The sequence below is a fragment of the Scyliorhinus canicula genome, chromosome 9 (assembly GCF_902713615.1).
Source record: "Scyliorhinus canicula chromosome 9, sScyCan1.1, whole genome shotgun sequence".
NCBI classification, from domain to species: Eukaryota; Metazoa; Chordata; class Chondrichthyes; order Carcharhiniformes; family Scyliorhinidae; genus Scyliorhinus; species Scyliorhinus canicula.
Genome location: NC_052154.1, coordinates 78,298,853 through 78,324,954, shown reverse-complemented (window position 1 = coordinate 78,324,954; position 26,102 = coordinate 78,298,853). Strand labels below are relative to the sequence as shown.

At 46.9% G+C, this 26,102-nt stretch overlaps 1 protein-coding gene across 1 annotated transcript in view; it reads right to left on the bottom strand.

Moving 5' to 3' along the window:
- Window positions 1-498: 498 nt before the first annotated feature.
- The window catches only part of mmp15b (matrix metallopeptidase 15b), a 140,068-nt gene continuing 114,464 nt past the window's right edge, over window positions 499-26,102 (bottom strand). The window contains exons 8-10 of the mRNA XM_038806990.1: window positions 18,789-18,939; window positions 10,060-10,175; window positions 499-5,747 (exon numbers count right to left, since the gene is read on the bottom strand). Of these exons, the coding sequence (XP_038662918.1) occupies window positions 5,326-5,747; window positions 10,060-10,175; window positions 18,789-18,939 (689 nt within the window). The 3' untranslated portion in view covers window positions 499-5,325. The remainder of the gene's footprint in view (window positions 5,748-10,059; window positions 10,176-18,788; window positions 18,940-26,102) is intronic.

Here is a 26,102-nt window from a genome sequence, read left to right as displayed (position 1 = left end):
TCCCCAGCAGATCTTTGAGGTACCCCCAAATCTGACACTCGGGACCTAAGAAGTTATTGTCCTTTCCTGGGATCATTTTACAAGCTATGCATTGTGTTGCTATTTATTTACTGCATTGTCTTACTTCTGATTTGTTCTTTCTTTGTGCTAGTTTCTGCCTGAACTGTCAAGTGTGAATATTGTACTTTTTGCATTTCAGAGCAGTGGGTAGAAAATGATGGGTAGTTCATGCTAGTTTCAAATGTTTGGCACCCTGGTAAAATGGTAATAGTTTGTCCTATGGCATACTATCTTATGACATGCATAAGATTTAAGTTTCAGATCAGAGGATACACAGTCCTGCTTAAGGATACTGATGTTGTTGTAAACCACTGCAATATATTGCTTGATCAACATTTCACTCCATTCTTGTGTTGTGAATGTGTGGACACATCTGGTTCTGTGTATCCTCACCAAACATAAATGAAGCCACTGACCAGTCACTGCAGAAGCAGGGAGTTTCATTTGTGGTATTTAATTGTAACACACGCCCAGCATGAACCAATTTAAAAAACATCAGAAACTCTAAATACATGAAAAAAGTTATTTTAAAAATAAAACCATACGTCTAACATTTGCTTCCAAATTGCATGATTTTTGGAACATTGAGTGACAGTAATTATTGCAACATAGCAATGTTTGGATACCATCACTGTGGTGACTGACTTACATAGAGGTGCAGAACCCAGTATCAGATAACAAAGAGTTGAGTGGTGATGCTCCCATATTTAGTTACTTATTATTTTGTAAATACCCGCAATACAAATCCAACATGTGTGATTATCTGGCTGTACTGTGTATAATATAGACTGTTAGCTGCCCAGATCGTATTGTAATACCCTGATGAAGCCATTGTTGCATACCTCCCTATTACTACAAATTAGCACCAAATTCAAAAGATACCTTGAAATCACATCATCTTGGACTGATGACAGAGCTACCCTACAGAAAAATAATTCTAACTGAACATCACAGAATCGTGATTCTGAAAGTTTTGAATTTTGGGGGCAGCTTCTGCACCCTGTAACAGGTTAGAATGAAGAAAACAACTGTTAGATGCTCCCAGTTTAGATTAATACTTAACATAAAGACACATGCAGTGTGAGATATGGACCCAGTATCCTCTCTGAGTGCCTGGTGGAAGTTTTGATGGCAGTACTGCCATCTATTTTGTTTTGGATCAACCATTCCAGTTTTTAAGTGGACTGTCTGAGCAATTCAGAAATTCTAACTGGACACGAATAAGCTCTTGTTCAAATTTCAGCCTACCCTTTTCTCTTCTTTTGTGAACCTGTAGCAATCCATAGAACTACAGACAGATAACGGTGCAGAAGAGGCCATTCAGCCCATTGTGTCTGCACTGGCCAAAACGGTTGAAAAAGAGACTAGCCGTGCATTTTAATCCCATTTTTCAGCACCTGATCCGTAGCCTTACAGGTTACAGCACTTCAGATACAGATACCCGCTGTCTGGAATCTGTTGTGCCAGCAGTGCACCCACAGCTGGGGACTGATTTCCCCGGGGGGGGTAGGATACTGCTTACTTCGCCCAACAAAAAGTTGGTTGATTACCAACTGAGGAAATGAAATCTGCCCTGCTCACTGCGGATGGTAATACTGAGAAGAAGTCCTACTGTTAGTAGCTGTCAGCCAATTTTACTGGCTGACCGCTCTTGCAGCCTTGGCAGCGCTAGAGTTCAGTAGTGGGCATTGCTAGGACTGCAAGCAGGCCCAGGTTGAAGGGGCCATGGAGCCTGGGCTCAGTTAAGTCCGCGGGACTGGACGGGGAAGGATGAGGCACCCCAGGGAGATGGGGGCCATTGGTTTTGCGGTGCAGGTGGGAATGAAAGGGGATACTATATTTTGGGGGGGTGCTTCCAATGTGCAAAGGGAATGCAGTTCCCCCCCCCCGGCCTGGATATAGTACCTTCCCTCCTTCCTGCCCTTTTAAAATAATGGGCTGCCTACGTTTGCCTGTATGTCCTCACCAACCATGTTATGGCTTGCAAGCAAACTCAATTGACCCTTAATTATTTATTTAAGTACAACAGGCAAGCTGCCAATTTCGGTGCCTACTCACCCCCTATTAAATGGGGTACAGCTCAGGAGAAAGTGGTGGGCTAGCCACTCCTCTGATCTGCTCACCGGAGCTCCTCAGTGCAGGATGTGCGGCTAAGCGCGGCCTTGGAGGGGCGTTCCATGCCGGGGACTAAAAAGTAAAACAGCGCCGGGAATGACCCCTCGATTCCCGCCTAGAAGAGACTCTATTTTTTTAAAAAGTTGAATCGCACCCCATATTTCCCTAGACTTTCTTTATATAGCTCCTCTCTCTGGCATTAAGGATCAACCTTCTGGCTCTTCTCTACATTAGCTACGGGTGTTGAATATATCCTTGAGCAATAGTGGAGTTTGACCAGGGTACAGTACAGTTACAATGTGATTTTTCTAACTTATATTCTAGGCTCTATTGCTCAAACTTATATTTGCTTTACAATAACTTGTTATGTGCTAAGTTTACAAACAACCATAGGTTTCTTCTAATCTCACCCTTAGAAATGTCAACACTACTCATGTGCAATACTTTACACTTACCTGCATGCAGTTTCACCTACAACAAACTCCCTTGGCCATTTTTATCTAGCTGATTTTTAAAATTTTCTTGGCTGTCTCACATTTATTGTACCACCTGATGTAGCATTTTGATTTTGAACCAAGGTGTGCTTAAAATAGAAGGGATTCTAAAAGAGATCTTTTTGGCCATACCACACCTGTAATTATTTCGCCCACTCCTTAACCTAGTAACACCATTTCCAGATTTTATGCTGAATTTTCATCAGTTTGTTGCAGTTACTTGTGAAGCACTTTGTCAAAGGTGTTCTGGAAAACTAAGCAGACAACAACGTCCATTCACATTTCTTAACACTCTTCGTGAAACTGAAAATAACTGAAAGCCTTGATATTGGAAAAAAAGTGATAAATAGTTAAAAGAAAGGAAAATCATTTCAGGAAATTGCATGGTCGAAGAGAAAGAAGTTAGAAGTTTTTTGGAATGCAGGTGGTTACAAAAAAGAGAGGAAGGACCATAGCAGCTAAAAATGTGGGCACCAATTATGCGCTAGAAGTCAGAGGGAACAAGGGATGGTGTTTGGGGATGATTGAATGGAGGAAATACAGGAGGAGTCTATGGATTTGAAATCAATGTTTAGAATCTTGAAATAAGCCGACAAAGCTCAGAAAAGACTGAATGATGAGAATACTGGAATTCTTGTGGGGGTGAGAATGCAAGCTATACAGTTCTGAATGAGTTGTATTTTTCTGAATTTGGAAGCAAAAAGGCTTTGAGAAAACATTATGGGTGATAAAGTCATGGGCTGGAGCTTGGGTGAAGTGAACACAGTTAGGTGGAGATGGGCACTGGTGGGGATGTGGATGCGGCCTTAGGAATGGAGTTGAGGAATACACTGAAGTTCTACAGAGGCTGCTTTAGATTGATGTGTGACAAGAAAGGCTAATGGAGCCATGTCAATACTGGCAGCTACTGAAAATAAATTTTCAGATTTTCTGAATAAAATGGAGGAGATTTTGGAATATCCAGCTCTTAATGTTGGAAGGCAGTTAGAAAGTGTGTCACTAACCTTTGGAGCAGAAAAAGAAGCTGAGTTCAATTTTGTTGGTATATATCTGAACCCCGATCCCTATGCTTTACCATAATATAATTGAGAGGATTGTGGATGAATAATGGATATTCAGCACATCATACAGCTTCAATGTGGAGGTTAATCTTAGATGAATTTTGTGGTTATAATGATGACCTCCTTGAAGTATGTGTCCAAAGAAAGGATGCAGACTATCAAAGTCGAGTTTTGAACTTGGCAAAAAGAGTGACAACCCTATTCTTTAGGCATCCTCTGTAATTGCTTTCATGCAATATTCTTTTTAAGTCAAAGCCATCAGATGACACAATATCTCCAAAATCCTTCTACGAATTGATTATCTCCATTCAATTAGATTTCTGCCTCCAATATGGGGACAGGTCGATGCTGTTAACAGAGTCAAAGTGCCAACAAGAACATCTCCATTGTTTATGTACAATATATTCTACTGATGAAAAATCAATCAGAATGTAAATTATCCATAAAAGGGAACTTTTCATTTAAACAGTTACCGTTGTCCAGTTAGAAATCTGCCTCTAGCTTGATATTCAGCAGGATTTAACCTTCAGCCAGGAGAGGTAACTCTGCAATCAGCAAGCATCAGACTCTGGACTGCAGCCCAGAGTGAGGCTATTGTCAAGGAGACTCTTTACAGTCTCAGAAGGCAAGCCAGGACCTCTGGTAAACTAATTTTTGCAATGCTTTACTGTAGCAACAACCCAATCCACACGAAAGGCACAAGTGCAAACGTTTAAAAAGTAAAATGAAAGAATTATTTGGTCCTGCACTAAAATCTGCTGGAATTGAATGATTTTCTTTCAGTAGAACAGGTTTAACCACAACAGAGTCATAGTGTTGATAAGGACATCTCATAGAATCAGCTGAGTCTAAATTATAGGAGAGGAAATGACAATCTCCCAGTGTTTGTACAAGTTACAGTAATTATCTTACAGTGGTACAATGGAATAGCAGTTCTCTCCTAATGATGCAGTAATTTTATTAAAGCTCTGAGTCTAATTGATAAAACTGCAACAATGTTAAGGTATAGAGAAACAAGGTTATTTTTTGTGGCTGCTTCAATGAATGTCCAGTATTTCTATGACTCATTGTAGCTGACAGCAGTTGTTCTAACACCAAGTTATGATGATCCAGGCCAATGTTCAGAAAATATTCGGCTCAGGAGTGGAAATTTTTCAGTGGACTAAAGGTTGGATAGAAATTATTTATGAATTAATCACAATAATGATGTGCTCAAACAGTAATAATTATTTCAAGTGTTTTGTGCCTTGTGGTTCATCATCTCCAGCCAGTGACACTCCTTTTGGAAGCCCAGTAGGAATCCTTTCTCATGCCAGGCTTCACTTTTGTACCATCTTACACAGCACAGTTAACGGCAGGGAGGTAAAAAGGCACAGGAAGCATTCCTTGGAACCATATCACAAATTCTTTTAACCCAATAACCCTGGGACCATCTCAAAATACTGCAAATTCTCTATGTTTTGTATGTTTAATGCCTCACTTAACAGCATTGAGCAGAACTGTATAAAGTAAAACAAAATTGAGAAGCAGTGTCACCTGGACTCAATGTCTGTGACCCAAGGGTGAGCCATCGAGTAACAGCACCAACATGAGCGTCAAACCCACTCCTGCATTGAGCGTTTACAGTACAGCAGGAGTCTTGGTGTTCCCTTCTTCTGCAGTTGGAGGATGGCATAGATCAATCCCAGAATGCAAAGCAGCAAAATCAGTGGGACTATGACTATTACTATATTCATGGTTCTCGTATAGTCATCCACGGGGATGTTAATATGGATGTCCACCTCTTCTTCCCTCTCTTTTTCCTTCTCTTCCTTTGTATCACCTTCATCATCCCTGTCATCAATATCATCAAAATCATCAACATCCAAAGTAGGCTTCTTTTCATCAAAATTAGTTTCCACATCCAGGTGGCATCCCATCCAGTCACGAAGGATGGATTTTGGATAACCAGGTTCCGTTCTCAGCAACTGGTTGTTAAACTTCCAGTATTTGGTACCTTTGTAAAAATGCGTGTAGGCTGTCAATCAAAATAAAAACAATTTTAGAGATGTCATCTCAACAGTTTTAAAGGTTATACAAATATAGCCAGAAGTGTATAATTAATTCATTCAGCGTTTTAATTGGATAGTTATTTTTTGCATTGGCTGTGCGTTATTCACAATTTAGGACACGAGAGTCAGAAACAATTTCTAAATTTTCAGATGACAACAAATTAATTTAGGATTGGTTAGTTAATACTGAAGAAAACTGCAACAAGTGACGAATGTAGATGTAATTGGCAAATTAATTTCAAAAGATAATTGTGTGGTATTAAACGCTGGTAAGAAAAATAAGGAAGTCACAGGCATGACCTAAAGGAAAAATTTAGAGTGGAGCATTAAAATCAGCGTGGATTGATTAGACCATATGGCCTGTTTCTATACAGAATATTTTATCTAATTCTATCTTTGCGTAAAAGTGAGTATTAGCTGGTACCTGAAACTTTCTGGGCGTGGTTTTCTGGTCCCGCATAGAAATCAAGGCCAGAAAATTCCAGGAACTATATAACTGTTAATGTAAAGTGGTATCTGTGAAACTGCTTTTGCTGTAGTAATACTATTGCATGGCATGCTTTTGTTGGCCTAGAAAACCAGCATGTAGCTCTCCAGTTGCACAAGACTAGTATTCTCTCCAGATTTTGAACGGCTTTAAAAAAAAGGGTGGCGTTATTTACGCCATCGCACTGGTGGGACGCGCCTGATAGAGCCGGCACTCAGCTCCACTGAGATTGGGACGTAATATTTAAAAGGCACCTGATTAAAACAGCAGCCCTCCACCTGACAACAGAAGTATTGGGCCTCTCTCTTTCTCCAACAGCACCCCCGCCCCGGACAATCATCGGCGACTCACCCCACCAACCGCCACATATCACTTGTACCCCTCCCGCCCCAGTGGCCGCACCCCCCTGTGCCTGCAGGTTTCCTCCTCACTGTCGATCTCTCCGTTCCCTCCCACCCCCCAAACCTCACACCCCATGGGGCCTGCATGAGGGCCTGCCCCTGCACTGCCCCAGCACAGGGTGTCACGGCCAGATTGGCACTACCTGGGCATGTTCCCCTCTCCCCGGAGGCTAAACTTACCGTTGCGCTGTTATGAAATAATTAATAATCCCTAGTACTTAAGGTAGAATTGGGATTTTATTTGCTTAATAGACTGCCCGCCTCCGATCCTCCAAACTCCAAATATTGCGACCCAGGAGCTCGGTGCCACCTTCACCCCCAAAATCTTTGACACTGTCTCTGCAAAGGCTTTCCAGAACTCCTCCAACTTTGGACATGCCCAGAACATATGGGTGTAGTTCGCCGTGCCCCCTGCACATGGGCCACACCTATTCTCTATCCCAGGAAAGAAACAACTCATCCTTGACACCATCATGTGAGCCCTATGCACCACGTTGTAATGAATGAACTTAGTCTTGCATAAGACAAGGTTGACTTAACCCTTCACAGAGCCTCATTCCAGATTCCGGCCTCAATTTTCCCCACTAGCAGCTCTTTCCATTTCTATTTGATTTCCTTCACTGGGGATCTCCCTCTCTCCATCAGCTCCCCATATATGTCCAGGATCTTACTCTCCCCTATCTCATTCTCAGGAAGAATCTTATCTTGCAGCGCCGGAAGTGGCAATTTTGGAAACAAAGCCTAATAAAGTGCCTAATTTGCATGTATCAAAACCTATTCCCCTTTGGCAGCTGGTACTCCACCTCTAACTCCCCTACGTCCACAAACATCCCTCCTATGAACAGGTCCCTGAAGCATCTATCCCCACCTGCTCCCACACCCTAAATGTAAGAATTTAATCCGATCATAAACCTATGACGCGCCCAAAGCGACATGCTTTCCATCTCAAAATGCTGTTGGCATTGGTTCCATACCCTCAATCTTATTACCACTACAGGGCTCGTGGAATACTTAGCTGGCACGAATGAAAGAGATGCAAACCTGACCCTCTGCACGAGGCCTCCTCCATCTGTCCCCACACCGACCTCTCCTCCACTGCCCACTTCCTGACTTTCGCTCCCCAGTAGAATTTCAGCAGGCTTGGTAATGCCAACCTCCCTCTCAGCCTATCCCTCTCCAGGAATACCCTCCTAGTCCGAGGTACCTTACCCGCCCATATGAACTCTGAAATAATTTTATTGATCCTACTGCAAAAAGTTTTGGGCACAAAGATTGGGAGGTTCTGGAAGACAATCAGAAACTTCAGCAACACCACCATCTTTACCATTTGGACCTTTCCAGCTAATGATAACGGAAAAACGTCTCTCCCCCCGAGGCTTTGCTCTAAGCGCCATTGCCAATGGCTTAATTGCTAAAGCAAAGAGTGATGGAGAGAGCAGCACCCCTGCCCTCATCCCCTAGTGCAATCCACAGTACTCCGAACTAACGTTATTTGTATAGACACTCGCCTTGAAGACCTTGTACAGCAACCTAGCCCAACCACAAATCCCTGTGCAAACCCAAACCAGCCCACCAACTCAGACAAATATGCCCATTCAAATGGTCAACCGCTTTCTTCACATCCATTGACAATACTACCTCCATTTCCTGGTCTCCCGAGGGCATCATATTTAATAATCCTCTCATATTCACCAACAGCTGCCACCCTTTCATGCACCCCATTTGGTCCTCTCCTATCACGCCCGGTACACAATCCTCTATATGTCTTGCCAGCACCTTCGCCAACAGCTTTACATCTACCTTTACAGCGTGTGGTACGATCTACATTGCTCCGGGTCTTTGTCCTTTTAAAAAAATAAGCGAGATAGGGCAGCATGGTGGCCTAGTGGTTAGCGCAGCAGCCTCACGGTGTTGAGGTCCCAGGTTCGATCCCAGTTCTGGGTCACTGTCCGTGTGGAGTTTGCACATTCTCCCCGTGTCTGCGTGGGTTTCACCTCCACAACCCAAAAATGTGCAGAGTAGGTGGATTGGCCACGCTAAATTGCCCCTTAACTGGAAAAAATAATTGGGTAATCTAAATTTATAAAAAACAAAATAAAAAAAATAAGCGAGATAGAAGTCCGAGACAGCATGGGCGGGTGTTCACTCGATTCACTGTACATCTTGCCTAAGAGCCAAAATTATGAACCAAACATATTATAAAACTCTGCTGGGAACCCAACCGGGTCCATGGCCTTCCCCGACTGCATTGAGTCCACACACCCCAATTCTTCCCCCAGCCCAATCGACGCACCCAACCCCTGTACCTTCCCCGCCTTACTGTTGGGAACTCCAGTGCATCCAGAAATCACCTCATGTCCTCACAACCCGCCGGGTGTCCAAACTATTCAATTTCCAGTAAGAATCCTCAAATACTCCATTTACCATCCCTGACTCAGTAACCACCCTGCCCCCATCTGGTTCCTCATCTACCCAATCTCCCTCGCCGCCGCCTGTCTCCTCAACTGATGCGCAAGCATGCTTCTGGTCTTTCCCCCTCTCCAAGCTCATGCATCGCTCCCCCCAACCCAGCCCACCTGCCCCACTGCCTTCCCCGTTGACACAAGCTCAAACTCCACTTGGAGCTTCTTCCTTTCTTTTACCAGCTTCTCCTCAGGAGCCGCCGAGTAGCTCCGATCCACCACCAAGATGGCCCACCAATCTCTGCCTCCCCAATCTCCCTATGTAAAAAATGAACTCCCCTCTTGGAATTGGGGTGGTTAATAGATTGCACTTATTGTTTAATTGATTGCACCAATATATGAAGGGGATACAGGTGGCACTGTTTTGTTATGGAGAAGTGATTACTGAACACAATCTTGGGAGTCGAAGAAGCCGAGATTTGGTTCTTATTATGGATCTAACATCGGAGCGTAACATGTACCCCTGGAGGAGTCCCATCGACTTATTCACGTTTTTATAAAGCTGTTGTAAACTTTGCTGTGTCACGTCAAAGTGTGGTATGAATCTTTAGTGGGGAGGGGGATCATGTAGCAGGGAGCCTGTTAATATATTGTAATTTATTCTAATTAATTTAAATGAGGTTCCCACCCTTTGTTATGTGAACCTTGTGCGAGAGGTGGGATTAAAAAAAATCGGGAAACGCGATCTCTCTGGAGAGAATAGAGTTTCCCGATTTTCCACCTGGGTTGCTGTTCTCTAACGGTGATCGTGGGCTGAAAATTGCCCCTACATCATAGAATGGTATAGCCTTTACCTGGAATTAAACAAAGTTTCTTTTCATTACACAAACAGAAACCAGTTCAGGCATTCAACAGTACATGCTCATCAGTTCCTACTTAACCGGGCTCCTTATTTTCTTATAATTTCTCCAGATGGATCCATGCTTACCTCCATTGACTGTGAGGAAGGCCCCCTTTGGCGAAGGTGGGATTCCTTTCCAAACACTGATGGGTTTTGGGTAGCCACTATCTACTGCTCTCTTCTCTTCACTGAAGCGCCAGTATCTGAAATCATAAGAAAGTCTGTTTAATATTCAATGTTAAGCAGCACTGTAGTAATTGTTTTGCAAACCAGCTCCACAAAAAAATATTCTTTACACAAGAGGAAATCAGGTTGGAGTAGGTAAATCTACATCAAACATCACACATAGGGAATGGAAGCAGGTGAGATAAATCAATTCAAAACACCAAATAAACCAAATGAAATAATGAATGTAAAACACTATTTAAAGTGCATTGTGCAGGGCCATGTAACTGAAACCTCTCAGTGCATAATCTGCATATGGCAAACACTATTCTTTCAAATTGTCCTCAGTTCAAATTACAGTTAATGCAAGGGTTTAGTTAGTACTATAAAAGTAAAATTTTCCTGAGGAATAGCCAGAAAGCTGAAGGTTGTTGTAGTCATGCATTTCTGACTCTGTAGCCAGATCTCGCTTCCACAACCCCACCTGAAATATCACAAGATCACAACAGATATTAAGAATTATGGGGATGCCAATGGGCATGGGGGGGGGGGGGGGGGGGGGGGGGCGGGGGGGGGGGGGGGGGGGAGGTCGCTGGCTCATATGTAGTCAAGATGATGGAGAAATTGATGGGGGAGGGGGCCTTCGACTGGCCCCTGGAGTTCAACTGGGCACATACTGCGCTGATGTGGAAGCTGCAGGCGAATGGGCCACCAAGGGCGATGGTTGTGCAGCTCCACCGATTCCTCGACAAGGAGAAGATTTTGTGGTGGGCCAGGCAGACCAGGGGGTGAACCTGGGAAGGCAATGAGCTCTGGAAGCGGAACTGGCAAAGATGAGAGCCGGGTTCAATCGAGTGAAGATTGCCCTCTTTAAGAAGAGGGTGAAGTTTTGGATACTGTACCCGACCCATCTCTGGGTGACTTACAACAGTCGGGAGTATTATTTTGGAACACCAGAGGAGGCAATGGAGTTTCTAAGAGATAAAGGGACTGGCAAGAGAGGGACAGTGGAGGAAATGCGAGGAGATGTTGGTTCTCCCTGCCTTTTCGCTTTATTGCTTTTGATTTGTTGGTTAGGGGAGAACCTCTCTTCTATGAGATGTTTTGTTGGGTTCTGTGGCGGGAAGTTTGGGGAACGTGGAGGTTGCGTGCACCTTTTTCTTCGTCCATCTTAGTCTATTGTTGTTTGCACTATGGAGATGTGCGAGCAGGGTGGGGCTGGGGGGGGGGGGGGGGGGGAATCAGTGGGCGGGTAGGAGATTTTGCGCCATCAGCGAGGGCTTCCAGGCTAGCTGGGTGGGCTAGTTAAAGGGAGTGCAGTGGGCAAGAGCAGGTGGTTCGTGTAACAGAGGGTAATGGGTTTGTTGTTTTGTTTAAGGGAGGTGGGGAGGATGGGGGGGCCAGGTTCTGACAAAGGTGTGGCTGTTGTGGCGTAGCAAGAAAGGAGGGCGGTGGCGGTAGACATCAAAGAATGGGCCTGGGAAGGTCGCATGACACGGGCCAGGGGACTGGCCCAAGAAGAGAAATGGTTTGACCGGCAGGGGAGGGGATGGGGTGCCCCCGACCTGGCTGGTCATATGGAATGTGAGAGGGGCTGAATGGGCCAGTCAAACGGTCACGCTTGTTCGTGCATTTGAAGAGCTTGAAGGAAGATGTGGGCTGGATTCTCCGCCGGCGGGTGCTCCATTTTTCCGGCAGCCCGGGGGTTTCCTGATGACATGGGGCTGTCCCACAATAGGAAACCCCATTGAGCAGCCGTCGTATCGGAGCATCCTTCCAGCGGGGTGAAACGGAAATGTGGTGCGGCGGGACAGAGAATCCAGCCCATGGTCTTTTTGCAAGAAACGCACTTGAAGTTTGGGGACCTAACTAGGCTAAGGAAAGGGTGGGTAGGGCAAGTTTTTCACTAGATATGAAGACGCAGGGGTGGAGGTGCTGATAAACACATGGGTGGAGTCTGAGGTGGCGAATATAATGGCAGATTCAGCAGGTAGGTTTGTGATGGCAAGTGGTAGCTGTCGGGGATGCAAGTGGTCTTGGTGAATGTCTATGCCCCAAACTGGGACAATGCTGATTTCATGTGGAGGGTTGCGGGGAAGATCCAGGACCCGGATTTGCATCGGTTGAATATGGGGGAGGTCACAATCATTGAACCAGGTTTGGACCTGTCAAGCCCACGGTCACATAGGGTGTCAGCGCCGGCGCAGGAACTGAAGGGGTTCATGGAGCGCTTTGGGGGGGGCAGGGGGGGGGGGGCACACCCATGGACTTTGTGAGTCCAAGGGCGAAATCATTTTTGTAGTTCTCCCATGTGCAGAGTATACTCGCGGATCGATTATTATGTGGTGGACAAGATGCAGCTGGCGGGGGTGGTCTCTGACCACGTGCTGCACTGGGTGGACTTGCAAGTGGACCAGTGGGGGGGGGGGTGGGGGGGGGGGGTTAGCGTTCACAGTGGAGGTTGGATGCCGGGTTGCTAGCAGACGAGGAGCTGTGTGAGTGGGTGATGGCCGCCATCCGGGGTATGTGGAACTGAACGATACGGGGGAGGTTTTGGCAGCCACGCTATGGGAGGCACTTAAGGCAGTGGCCAGGGGGGAGTTTATATCAATCCGGGCACATAGGGACAAGGTGGAAAGAGCAGAGATGGCAAGGTTGGTGGAAGAGATTTGGCAGGTGGATAGGAGGTATTCGGCGGCCCCAGAGGTAGGGTTGCTGAAGGAGCGGCAGAAGCTCCAGATGGAGTTTGGGTTGTTGGCCATGACGAAGGCAGCGGGGCAGTTGCGGTGGGGCAGTCTACATGTATGGGGAGAAGACGGACAGGATGCTGGCCCATTAACTTAGGAAGCAGGAGCCGTTGAGAGAGATCGGAAGGGTGAAGGATGGGAAGGGAAGAGTGGTATTGGATCTGGTGGGGGTGAATGGGGTTTTTGAGGAATTTTATAAGATGCTCTATGAATCGGAGCCCTAACCAGTGGGGGAGGGAACGCGGCGATTCCTCGACAGGTTGGAGTTCCCCAAGGTGGAGGAGGACCTGGTGGAGGGGCTTGGGGCTTCCATTGGACTGGGTGGAGGTGATGAAGGCGATGCAGGCCCCAAGGCCCCAGGCCAGGATGGGTTCCCTGTAGTATTTTATAAGACGTTTTCTGAGGATCTGGGGGGCCCTGCTGGTAAGGGCACATAACTTGGTGAGGGATAAGGGGGAACTCCCCCCTACATTATCACAGGCTTCCATATCCCTAATATTAAAGAAGAATAAAGACCCGGAGCCGTGTGGGTCCTTTCGTTCGACACGTCGCTAAATGTGGACACCAAACTACTTGCAAAGATCTTGGCCTCGCGGATTGAGGACTGTGTGTCGGGGGTGATAGGGGAAGACCAGACCAGGTTTGTAAAGGGGAGGCATCTGTCAGCGAACGTCAGGATATTACTGAATGTGATAATGATGCCCCAGGACGGACAGGATGTAGAGGTGCTGGTCGCAATGGATGCGGAGAAGGCATTTGATCAGGTGGAGTAGGATTGTTTGATGGAAGTGCTGGGACGGTTCGGGCAGGGGTTTGTGGACTGGACCCGTTTGTTCTATAGGGTGCCAGTAGTGAAATGAAATGAAATGAAAATTGCTTATTGTCACAAGTAGGCTTCAATGAAGTTACTGTGAAAAGCCCCTAGTCGCCACATTCCGGCGCCTGTCCGGGAGGCTGGTACGGGAATCGCACGTGCTGCTGGCCTGCTTGGTCTGCTTTAAAAGCCAGCGATTTAGCTCAGTGAGCTAACCAGCCCCTCAAGATCTGAGTGAATACAGACAAATCGGGTGAGTTCGGGTACTTTAGGCTACACCATGGGATAAGGCAGGGGTCCACTCTCCCCGTGCTTTTTGCCTTGACAATAGAGCCACTGGTAATGGGCACTTAGAGCGTCAAGGAGTTGGAGAGGGATAGTGCGGGGGTTGGAGCACAGGGTCTCGCTATATGTAGACGACCTGTTCCTTTGGACCCACTGGGGGCATCAGGGCAATTATTAATATCTAGAGGAATATGGTTTTCGGGATACAAGTTAAACATGGGGAAGAATGATCGGGGGCAGGAGAGGAGATTGGGCTAACTGCAGTTTGGGGGGGTGGGGTGAGCTTGAGATATTTGGGCATTCAGGTGATGCGGGGATGGGAACAACTACGTAAATTAAATCTGACGCGGTTGGTGGGTGGAACAGATGAGAGGGGATTTCAAGAGGTGGGATGTCCTCCCGCTAACACTGATGGGGAGGGTGCAGAGAGTAAAAATGACGGTACTCCCGAGGCTCTTATTTGTTCTTCAAAACCTCCCAATCTTTATTCCAAAATCATTTTTTTGGAAAGTTAAATGCTTTGATTTCAGGGTTTATGTTGGCAGGAACATCCCCACGGGTAAAGAAGGTGCTGTTGGAACGGGCGCACGGGGGAGCAGGCTATCCTTGCCAAATATAATGAACTATTACGGGGCAGCAAATATAGCCATGGTTAGGAAGTGGGGGAGAGGTTGGCATGAGAGCGGATGGAAGTGGCCTCTTGTAGGGGCACAGGTTTAGGGGCATTGTGGACGGCGCCTCTGCCATTCTCGCCGGCCAAGTACTCCAAGAGTCCAGTGCGAGTGTGGGGACAGTGGTGGCAACATTTGAGGCCTGAGCTGCCGCCCCGTGGCTACAGTAGGGTGATATTGAAAGCAGGAGTGGGTGAGGGTAAGGTGTCTGAGATTTTCAAGGAGTAAATGCACTGGGAGGGAGCTCCGATAAGGGAAGTCAAACAGAAGTGGGAGGAGGACCTGGGGGGGGGGGGGGGGGGGGGGGGGGGAATGGAGGCTGGGTTGTGGGAGGAGGCAGATGAATACATCTTTGTCATGTGCTAGGCTTAGCCTTATTCAGTTTAAGGTAGTTCACAGGGCGCCTATGCAAGTGGCCAGGATGAGGTTCTTTGAGGGGGTGGAGGACAAATCTGGGCGGTGCGTGGGGAGGCGTGCGAACCATGTTCACATGTGTTGGGCATGTCCGAAGCTGAAGGGCTCTGGCAGAGGTTTTCGGACATAATGTCCGAGGTACTGAAGGTGAAGGTAGCCCTGAATCCAGAAGTGGCAATGTTTGGTGTGTCGGAAGACCCGGGAGCGAGAGGCTGATGATTTGGTCTTTGCTCCCAGAGATGGATTTGCTGGAGTGGAGGGACTCGGTGTCGCCGAAGCCGGGAGTGTAGGTGAGCGATCTGGCAGTGTTCCTGAGACTGGAGAAAATTAGTTTGCCTTAAGATGGTCGGGAGATAGTTTTGCCCAGTGATGGAAGCTGTTCACCGGCTTTTCAAGGAAAATGGAGGTGTCAGTATTGGGAGGGGTATCTGTTTGTTCTTACTCTTGTGTCAGAGGGATGTGTAAACACTTTAGAACAGGTCGTTATTATGTGGGAGGAAGTGTTAGGTGTGTTAAAAAGCATTGAGGTAGACAAATCCCCAGGGCCAGATGGCATCTATCCCAGATTCGTGAGGCAGACAAGAGATGAAATCGCTGGGCCTCTAGCAGAGATGGATTCAGAACTGGCTTGGCCATAGGAGACAGAGGGTAAGCAGCGGAATGCTGTTTTTCCGAATGGAGATCTGCAACTAGTGGTGTTCCGCAGGGATCAGTACTGGGACCTCTGCTGTTTGTAATATATATATAAATGACTTGGAAGAAAATGTAGCTGGTCTGATTAGCCTGTTTGCAGATGATACTAAGATTGCAGGAGTAGGGGATAATGATGAAGACTGTCAGAGAATACAGTAGGATATAGATAGGCTGCAAAATTGGGTGGATAAATGGTAGATGGAATTTAACCCGGACAAATGCATGGTGATGCATTTTGGTAGATCCAATTCGGGTCAGAGTTATCAAATAAATGGCGGAACCATCAGGAGCATGACACACAGAGAAATGTGGGCGTGCAGGTCCACAGATTCTTAAAAGTGGCAGCACAGATGGAAATGGTGGTAAAGAAAGCACATGGCATGCTTGCGTTCATAGGACAGGGTAGAGTATAAAAGCTCACAAATTATGTTACTGTTATATAGAATGTTGATTAGGCCACATTTGGAATACTATGTCCAGTTCTGGTTACCACACTACCAGAAGGATGGTCTTTGGAGAGAGAACAGAAAAGGTTTACCAGGATGTTGCCTGGTACAGAGGCTAGAACATAGAACATACAGTGCAGAAGGAGGCCATTCGGCCCATCGAGTCTGCACAGACCCACTTAAGCCCTCACTTCCACCCTATCCCGTAACCCAATAACCCCTCCTAACCTTTTTGGACACTAAGGGCAATTTATCATGGCCAATCCACCTAACCTGCACGTCTTTGGACTGTGGGAGGAAACCGGAGCACCCGGAGGAAACCCACGCAGACACGGGGAGAATATGCAGACTCCGCACAGACAGTGACCCAGTGGGGAATCGAACCTGGGACCCTGTGAAGCCACAGTGTCATCCACTTGTGCTACCCACAGATATTAGCTATGGGGAGAGATTGAATAAATAGGATTGTTCTCCCTAAAAATACGGAGGCTGAGGGGCGACCTGATAGAAGTTTATAAAATTATGAGGAGGCTTTTTCCCAGGGAGGAAATGACAATTACAAGGAGGCACAAGTTCAAGGCGAGGGAGGATAGGTTCAGTGGAGATAGATAGATAGATAGATAGATAGATAGATAGATAGAGAAATACAGCACAGAACAGGCCCTTCAACCCACGATGTTGCGCCGAACTTTTGTCCTTGGTTAATCATAGAATTTTGGACAATTTTTCATGGCCAATCCACCCAACCTGCACATCTTTGGACTGTGGGAGGAAACCGGAGTACCCGGAGGAAACCCACGCAGTCACGGGGAGGATGTGCAGACTCCACACAGGCAGTGACCCAAGTCGAAATCGAACTTGGGACCCTGGAGCTGTGAAGCAATTGTGCTATCCACAATGCTACCGTGCTGCCCTTAAGAAGTTAACCTACACTCCATTATTCTACCCTAATCCAAGTACCTATCCCATAGCCGCTTGAAGGTACCTAACTTTTCCGACTCAACTACTTCCACAGGCAGTGCATTCCACGCCCCCACTACTCTCTGGGTAAAGAACCTACCTCTGACATCCCCTCTATATCTTCCACCATTATCTTAAATTTATGTCCCCTTGTAATGGTGTGTTCCACCCGGGGAAAAAGTCTCTGACTGTCTACTCTATCTATTCCCCTAATCATCTTATAAACCTCTATCAAGTCGCCCCTCATCCTTCTCCGTTCTAATGAGAAAAGGCCTAGCACCCTCAACCTTTCCTCGTATGACCTACTCTCCATTCCAGGCAACATCCTGGTAAATCTCCTTTGCACCTTTTCCAAAGCTTCCACATCCTTCCTAAAATGAGGTGACCAGAACTGCACACAGTACTCCAAATGTGGCCTGACAAAGGTTTTGTACAGCTGCATCATCACCTCACGGCTCTTAAATTCAATCCCTCTGCTAATGAACACTAGCACACCATAGGCCTTCTTCACAGCTCTATCCACTTGAGTGGCAACTTTCAAAGATCTATGAACATAGACCCCAAGATCTCCCTGCTCCTCCACATTGCCAAGAACCCTACCATTAACCCTGTATTCCACATTCATATTTGTCCTTCCAAAATGGACAACCTCACACTTGTCAGGGTTAAACTCCATCTGCCACTTCTCAGCCCAGCTCTGCATTCTATCTATGTCTCTTTGAAGCCGACAACAGCCCTCCTCACTATCCACAACTCCACCAATCTTCGTATCATCTGCAAATTTACTGACCCACCCTTCAACTCCCTCATCCAAGATGTACAAGGGAAGCTTTTTACACAGAGGGTGCTGGTGGCCTGGAACGCACTGCCAACTGAGGAAGTTGAGGCAGATCCGTTAGTGATCTTTAAGACTTATCTGGATAGACACATGAACAGACTGGGTATAGAAGGATACAGGCCTAGATAGGAGATGTGATTGGCGCAGGTTTGGAGAGCCGAAGGGCCTGTTCCTGTGCTGTATTGTTCTTTGATTTGTGTTTAATGTATTTTTAAATGTCTTCATAAAAATACTTTTTTAAAAATCATTGCCTGTCGCATGCAAGTGGTATTGAAGATGGAGCAGGTTCCAGCCCCTGGAAGATTTGCCTTCCATTCACCACATTTATCCCTTTCCAGGCTGCTGTATAAAAGGTAACCTCAACTTGAACCCGAGGCAGCAGCAGTAAAACCTAAGTCCTTCAATGGTCCCTCGCCACCTCTTGTGGTGCTGCAGCAGTGCCTCCATTGTCGGGATATTGCATTTTCCACTGGCATAATGCACACTCCCCTTGTTGTTATTGCAAGGTAGGCTGTCTATTCTGGATACCATGAATCTCTCTGTAGTATCTAACTTGACAATGTACCATCTGTTGCGGACGCCGTTTAGTAATGTCTATCATATACAGTGATCCATTTAAAATGGCTGCAGGTTTTCATGGGACATGGATAACAATGCTTTCTGGTACAGCACCACGTCTTTTGGGCCATGAAGTATACAGGTTTTCCCTCTGATATACTGATGCAAAATCAGCAAGAAACTAAAACCTGCCCAAGTGAAGACGACGCATAACTCAAAGCAGACCTGTCTTCTCTGAAGAAGTACGTCTGACCAGTGATTTCCCACCAGATGGCTGCATCAATCCTGTCATGAGGCATTCCGGCTCCGAGCTCCATCAGGTGACGAGGGTACCCTGGCTCCAACATCGCCTCATTGAACAGCCAGAATTTATCACCTAGAAATGAAGAAAGAATTCTATTTACTTTTCAACCTGAATTGAATTCTGGTCACCTTTCAAACCTCAAGGTTTATTTTTGTTTCTTTTGCTATCACGGGACTGGAAGTCAATGGACCCTTTTGCTGGTCCATCAAATCTTCCGTCCCACCTGCGGTGATACCCACAGCATAACATTTGGGCAGTCATTTTCAAACGTAGTAGATCAATTGCATTGAGGACACTGTGTCCTGAATAAGCTTTGAATTTGGTTTTTACCCATTTTGTGCATGGTGCATACTTCTACTGAGGTAGGTAGAGTAAGATCCTGTCTTCGAATACTCGCGCTGGTAATTTCCTTGGAGAAATATTTTCTTTCTACAACCATAGCTTTGGTGACAATTCAAAAGGAGAGGAAGAACTCCTGAGGAAATTCCCTAGAGAAATTTTCTGCATTCTAAAAAGACATTGGCTAGCTATGTACTCTTTTACATGCAGAGAGCAAAAAAATTAAACTAACAATTTTAAATTTGTGGCTAAATTGTTTGTTCTGGCACTTAGGATTTTTGTTGAAACGCTCCAGCACTTCTTCCCAAACGACTGTTAAAATAACATATTCCAGCTTTACCAACTTGTGGTATAAATTCTTTGCATCTCGTTTACATTCAGGCTTCTCTTCTGAGTCTTCAAAAATATGTTTGAGAGTTTGTAAAATACCCATATATCCATTTTTAAGTGCCTGGACTGCCTCATAGTGTGCAGACCATCTAGTTAAACCTCATCTCCGTAGATTCCCCCTCACCTTCTCCACCAGGCTGAACAGGTTCCACTTGTGAAGCCGCGTCCAGTCGTGAGCTATCTGCATCCCCAGGTACCTGAACCTAGTTTGGGCCAGTTTCAATGGCAGCATCGCCAACTCTGTTCCTCTGCTCGGCTCCTCCCAGGTTCACTAGGAAGACAGCCCCCCCCCCCCCCCCCCACCCCCACCCCACGGTTCACCAGGAATATTTCACTCTTGCTCAGGTTTAATTTGTATTCCTAGAAGGCTCCAAACTCCTTCAGGAGTTCCGTTATCTTGCCCATGCTGGGTAGGGGGTTCAACTGGAAGAGATCATGGAATGCATTAATTCCATGTAGTTAAGGAAGGCACCGGGACCGGATGGGTTCCCGGTGAACTTCTGTAAGAGTCAGCAGGTCATCTGCATAGAGTGAAATACTGTGCTCCTTGCCTCCTGCCTGAATTCCCATCCATCCCTTCACTGATCTAGGATTAACGGCCAGTGGCTCAAATGCCACTGCAAACAGCAGCGGGGACAATGGGTACCCCTGCCTCGTGCCTCTGTGAGGCCGGAAATATTCAGAGCTGGTGGTGTTCATCCACATGCTCGTCAGGGGAGTGCAATACAGTAGTTTCACCTACGAGGTGAACACTGGCCCAAACCCAAATCGTTCAAGCATCTTCCCGAGGTACCTCCATTCTACTCGATCAAAGGCTTTTTCAGTGTCCAGGGAGACGTTCATTTCTGGTGTCCCCTCCTCGGGTGGAGTTATAATTACGTTCAGCAAGATCTGATGTTCGCCATTAGCTGTCTGTCCTTGCCAAACCGGGTCTAATCCTCCAAGATCACTTCTAGCAAGCGGCTCTCCAGTCACCTCGCCAGAGCTCTCGTCAAGACTTTGGCATCAAAGTTCAGGAGTGAAATGGGTCTCTATGACCCGCGTTCTGTCAAGTCTTTCTCTTTTTTTGGGATCAATGAGATCGAGGTCTGTTCCAGTGTGGGTGGCAGGACCCCCCTCGACAGCAAGTCAGGTGCGGGGCCAGTGCTGACACGAACCTCTTAAAGAAGTCCACAGGGAACCCATCCAGTCCCGGTGCCTTCCCTGACTGCAGGGAATTCTAGTCCTAGCGGTGCTTCCAGTCCCTGTCTCCTTTCCTCTCTCACGACTGGTATGTCCAGCCCGTTGAGGAACTGTTTCATCTTCGAGTCCCCACCCTGGGGCTCAGAGGTGTACAGTCCCCTGTCAAAGTTTGCAAAGGTGCTGTTGATCTCACCTGGGGATGTGAAAGCCTTACCATTCCCGTCCCTTACCTGTGCTAACTCTCTTGTGGCAATCTGCTTCCTCAGCTAGTGTGCCATTAGGCAACAAGCATTGTCCCCGTGCTCATAAAAGATTCCCCGTGTCTGATGGAGCTGGTTCACTGCTTTCCCAGTGGAGAGCAGCACAATTCAATTTGTAGCTTTTCCTCTCCACCAGCAGTTCGACGGTTAGGGCTGTGGAGTACAGCCGATCCACTTCCAATATGGAGTTGATCAGCCGCTGCCTAGCCACCCTTTCCTTCCTGTCTCAAGGAGCACAATACACTATTATTTCCCCCCTAACCACCGCCTTCAGTGCCTCCCAGAATGCGGAGGGTGAGACCTCCCCGCCTTGGTTGCAGGTTACATAACCGTCATTGGCTTGTGACACATTTTCGCAAAATGTCTTTTCGGCAAGGAGGGCTATGTCCAGCCTAAATGGTGGGCGGCGGGCCAGGTCCGACTCCAACCTCACATACAGGTAGTGTTGAGATCACCATTGTATTCCACTCCTACCGCCACTTGAAGCACTGACTTCCCCACTACGAAGTGGTCCATGCAGGAATAGGCTTTGGGTACATGTGAGAAGAAGGAGAACTCCTTCTCCCTTGGGTGGTTGAACCTCATCAGGTCCACCCCTCCATCTGCTCCATGAAGATGGTGAACTCTTTTGCCATTCTCTCCACTCTGCAACTGGATCCTCGACTTTCTGACTCACAGACCACAATCAGTAAGAATGAACAACAACACCTCCTCCACAATAATCCTCAATACCAGGGCCCCATAAGGCTGCGTACATAGCCCCCTACTCTACTCTCTGTACACACACTTCATCTACGAGTTTGCTGACGATACGACCAAATAGTGGGCCGGATCTCAAATAACGACCAGTCAGAATACAGGAGGGACATAGAGAACCTAGTGGAGTGCTGCAGCAACAACAATCTCTCCCTCAAAGCCACCAAAACGAAAGAGCTGGTCATTGACTTCAGGAAGCAAAGTACTGTACACACCCGTTAGCATCAACGGGGCCGAGGTGGAGATGGTTAGCAGTTTTAAATACCTAGGGGTGCACATCTCCAAAAACCTGTCCCGGTCCACCCACGTCGACGCTACCACCAAGAAAGCACAACAGCGCCTATACTTCCTCAGGAAACTAAGGAAATTCAGCATATCCTCATTAACTCTTACCAACTTTTACAGATGCACCATAGAAAGCATCCTATCTGGCTGCATCACAGCCTGGTATGGCAACTGCTCGGCCCAGGACCGCAAGAAACTTCAGAGAGTTGTGAACACAGCCCAGTCCATCACACAAACCTGCCTCCCATCCATTGACTCCATCTACACCTCCCACTGCCGGGGGAAAGCGGGCAGCATAATCAAAGACCTCTCCCACCTGGCTTACTCACTCTTCCAACTTCTTCCATCGGGCAGGAGATACAGAAGTCTGAGAACACGCACAAACAGACTCAAAACAGTTTCTCCCCCTCTGCTACCAGACTCCTAAATGACCCTCTTATGGACTTACCTCACTAACACTACACCCTGTATGCTTCATCCGATGCCGTGCTTATACAGTTACATTGTGTACCTTGTGTTGCCCCATTATGTATTTTCTTTGATTCCCTTTTCTTCCCATGTACTTAATGATCTGTTGAGCTGCTCGCAGAAAAATACTTTTCACTGTAGCTCGGTACAGGTGACAATAAACAAATCCAATCCAATCCATTCCTGATTTGGTTCCCATTCTAGGGCTGGATCTGTCCATTTTTGGATCTTGCACATAGTTGAAATTTCCCCCATGATGAGTTGGTGGGACTCTAGGTCGGGGATTTCTGCCATTTTTTTGCTAGTCTTTTGTTAAACAGTATGGCCACCACCCCCTCGTGTCAAAGCACGCCTGGTATGTCTGTCGCACCCAGCTTTTCCTCACTCCCAGTCGGTCCATCTCTCTTAAATGTGTCTCCTGTAAAAAAGCCTACGTCGACCCTCAGGCTTTTAAGATGGGTTAAGACTCTGGATCTTTTCACCAGTCTGTTGAATCACAGTCTTTGTGACTATTCTGATGGGAGGTTTCTGTCCCCTCCCCTCCTATTGGGTCAGACATACTTTCGTCTGCCCATGCGGTCCCCCCTTGCCTTTCCACTCTTCTTTTGCCTCTCGCCTCTGTCCCACTGGTATGTTGCTCAACCCCCTCCTGCCAGACGCTCTCTCCCTCCTGAGAGGTGCATCACGGACCACCCCTCTTCTTACTCCCATGCACCAGCTTGCTTGCTAGTGTAGAGGCTCCCTCTGGAAACATTCATTTTTTCTATCCGCCTGATTTCCTCACCCACTGCTCCCCCCCTCCCCACCAATCCACATCCCCAAGCAGTTATCCTTTTCACCCTGCATCGTGAAAGTCTGCATTAAGTTTTTTTTCCCTCACTACTTCTTCCTGAGCTCGTTCTTTTGGATGAACTCGCTTGCTTCCTCCAGCATATTGAAATAGTATTCTTTGCCCCAGTATGTGACGCTTGGTCTAGCTGGGTACAGCATGCTGAACCGCATCTTGCTTTTTAAACAGTGAGGTTTTGGCCCGTTAAATTCTGCTCGGAGCTTGGCCTGGTCTGCTCCAATATCCTGATACAAACAAATTGTGTGTCGTTCCCACTTGCATGACCCCGTGCTCTTCGTCCACCTCAGAATTCGTTCTTTGTCCTGGAATCTGAGGAGCCTTAGTATCATTGTCCGTGGTGGCTCTCCCACCTAGGGTCTCTGTCGGAGTGACATGTGGGCCCGGTCTAGCTCTGGGGGTTTGGCGATACCCTCCTCCCCGATCAGCTTCCCGAACATCAATGCCACAAATTCTGTGCTCTCCAGTTTCCCGGCGATCCCATAGGTTCTGCCGGCGGGGTCTGTTTCCTTGGTCATCTACCTTCCCCTTCAGTGCCTTCTGGGTCATCACCAATCTTGCCACCTTGACTTGAGTGAGGTGATCCGCTACCCCTCGTCCATGGCTGCCTTTCCCAAGTCCCGCACCGTTGCCGACTGGGCCCTCCGTCTCCATTCCGTTCCATCTATTGCCTCCTTTAAACGGGCCTACACAGCCTCTACTGCTGGCCTTATTGTCGCTATGAGGTCCACTTTCACTGCATCCTTGTGCTTTTAGATGGGGGTTAAGCTGGGGAATCTTTTGCACTTCTGGTGCCCGTTTGTCGGTTAAAAGGTCTAACCAGAAGTTTCTGGGAGAGAGCAACATTTTGTGCCACCACTCAGCACATGACCAACACTGGAAGTCACATGGTCCATCTCTGACACTTCTCTTCTTTGTCAAAGAATCATCCAGCGAAACGTTAGCTCCCTTTTCTCTCCACAGATGCCGTCAACCTTGCTGAGATTGTCCAGTACTTTCTGTTTTTGTTTCAGATTCCAGCATTCGCAGTAATTTGCTTTGATCTTCATTACAAGCCCACTGGCTCCCACAGATACTTCGACCACAGCTCCTCACACCCCGCTTCCTGTAAGGGTTCCATCCCATTCTCCCAGTTTCCCAGCCTCCGTCCCATCTGTTCTAAGGGTGCCACCTTTGAATATGATGCTTCTGACATATCTGCCTTTCTCCTTAACTGAGATTTCTCTCCGCTGTGGTTGACAAAGCACTCAACCAGGTTATATCCATTTCCCGCACCTCTGCTCTCACCCCTTGCCTCAACCCTCCTAGATTGTCCTCACTTTTCACCCCACCAGCCTCCACATCAAAAGGATCATCGTCTGTGATTTCCAACATGATGCCACATCGAAACACATCTTCCCCTCACTGCTCCTTTTGTGATACCCTGGTCCACTCATTCATCACCTGCAATTCCGCGCCCGCTTCCCATGGCACCTACCCTTGTAATTGCAGAAGGTGTAACATCTGCCCCTTTAGCTCCTCCCGCCTCACCATTCAAAGCCCCAAAACTCCTTTCACGTGAAGTAACATTTCACCTCCTTCAATTTAATATATTATATTCGCTGCTCCCAGAGAAGTCTCCTCTACACTGGGGAATCTGAATGCAGACTGGGTGACCGCTTTGCGGAACACCTTTGCTCAGTCTGTAAGCATGACTCCAACCTCCTTATTGTTTGCCATTTCAACTCAGCATCTTGCTCTCATGCCCACATGTCCTTGGCCTGCTGCACTGTTCCAGTGAAGCCTGACGCAAGCTGGAGAAGCACCTCATTAGGCATATTACAGCCCTCAGGACTCAACATTGAGTTCAACAACTTTAGACTGTGACTGTTCTCCTTCATCTTGACCTCTTTTATACCCAAAAATGTCTGTCCCAATGCACTGACCTTTGTTCTCCTATTAACACATTGTTATCTTACCATTATGCCACTATCAGCACCTTCTACAGCCCTTCACACTGCCATTAATGCTTCCTGTCTTGTGCCCTACTTATGTTGGTTGCGATGTCTCCTAGCTCCCATGTCACTGATCTTCTACCCTGTTCCACCCCCTTTTATACAGAATATAATCCATCCATCACATTTCTCCCTCTCTTTAGCTCTGAAGAAGAGTCATATTGGACTTGAAATGTTAACTCTGTTTCTTTTGCCACAGATACTGCGAGACCTACTGAGTTTTTCCAGCATTTTCTATTTTTGTTTCAGATTCCTAGCATTCACAGTATTTTGCTTTTATTTATGTAGGTGCTTTGACTGCTTCCCAGGAACTGTACACCCACCTAAAGGTTAAGCTTTTGGTGGAACCAATTAAACATAGATGGAATGCAAGCCTTTCCTGTTGATGAAGACTGCTGAGTGTACCATAGAATGTTAATGGCCACACATATGCAGTCAATGATACCTTGCACCTGGGAGAATCCTATAATGTCCTGAAGCTGATGGACTCCTCTGCCTGACTGTTTGAATCGTTACGGTCGTGCACATAGCCACTGGCCCTCTTGAACATGGCACTGGTCACCTGCTTAATGCACGAATAGACTGCAGACTGAGAAATTCCATACATGTTCACAGTGGATCCATGTAAAGAGCTAGAAGCACAGAAGTTGAGAAGCACTATGCCACTGACATTGATTATACACCAACACTCTTAGTTTGCCCTAAAGCGTGACA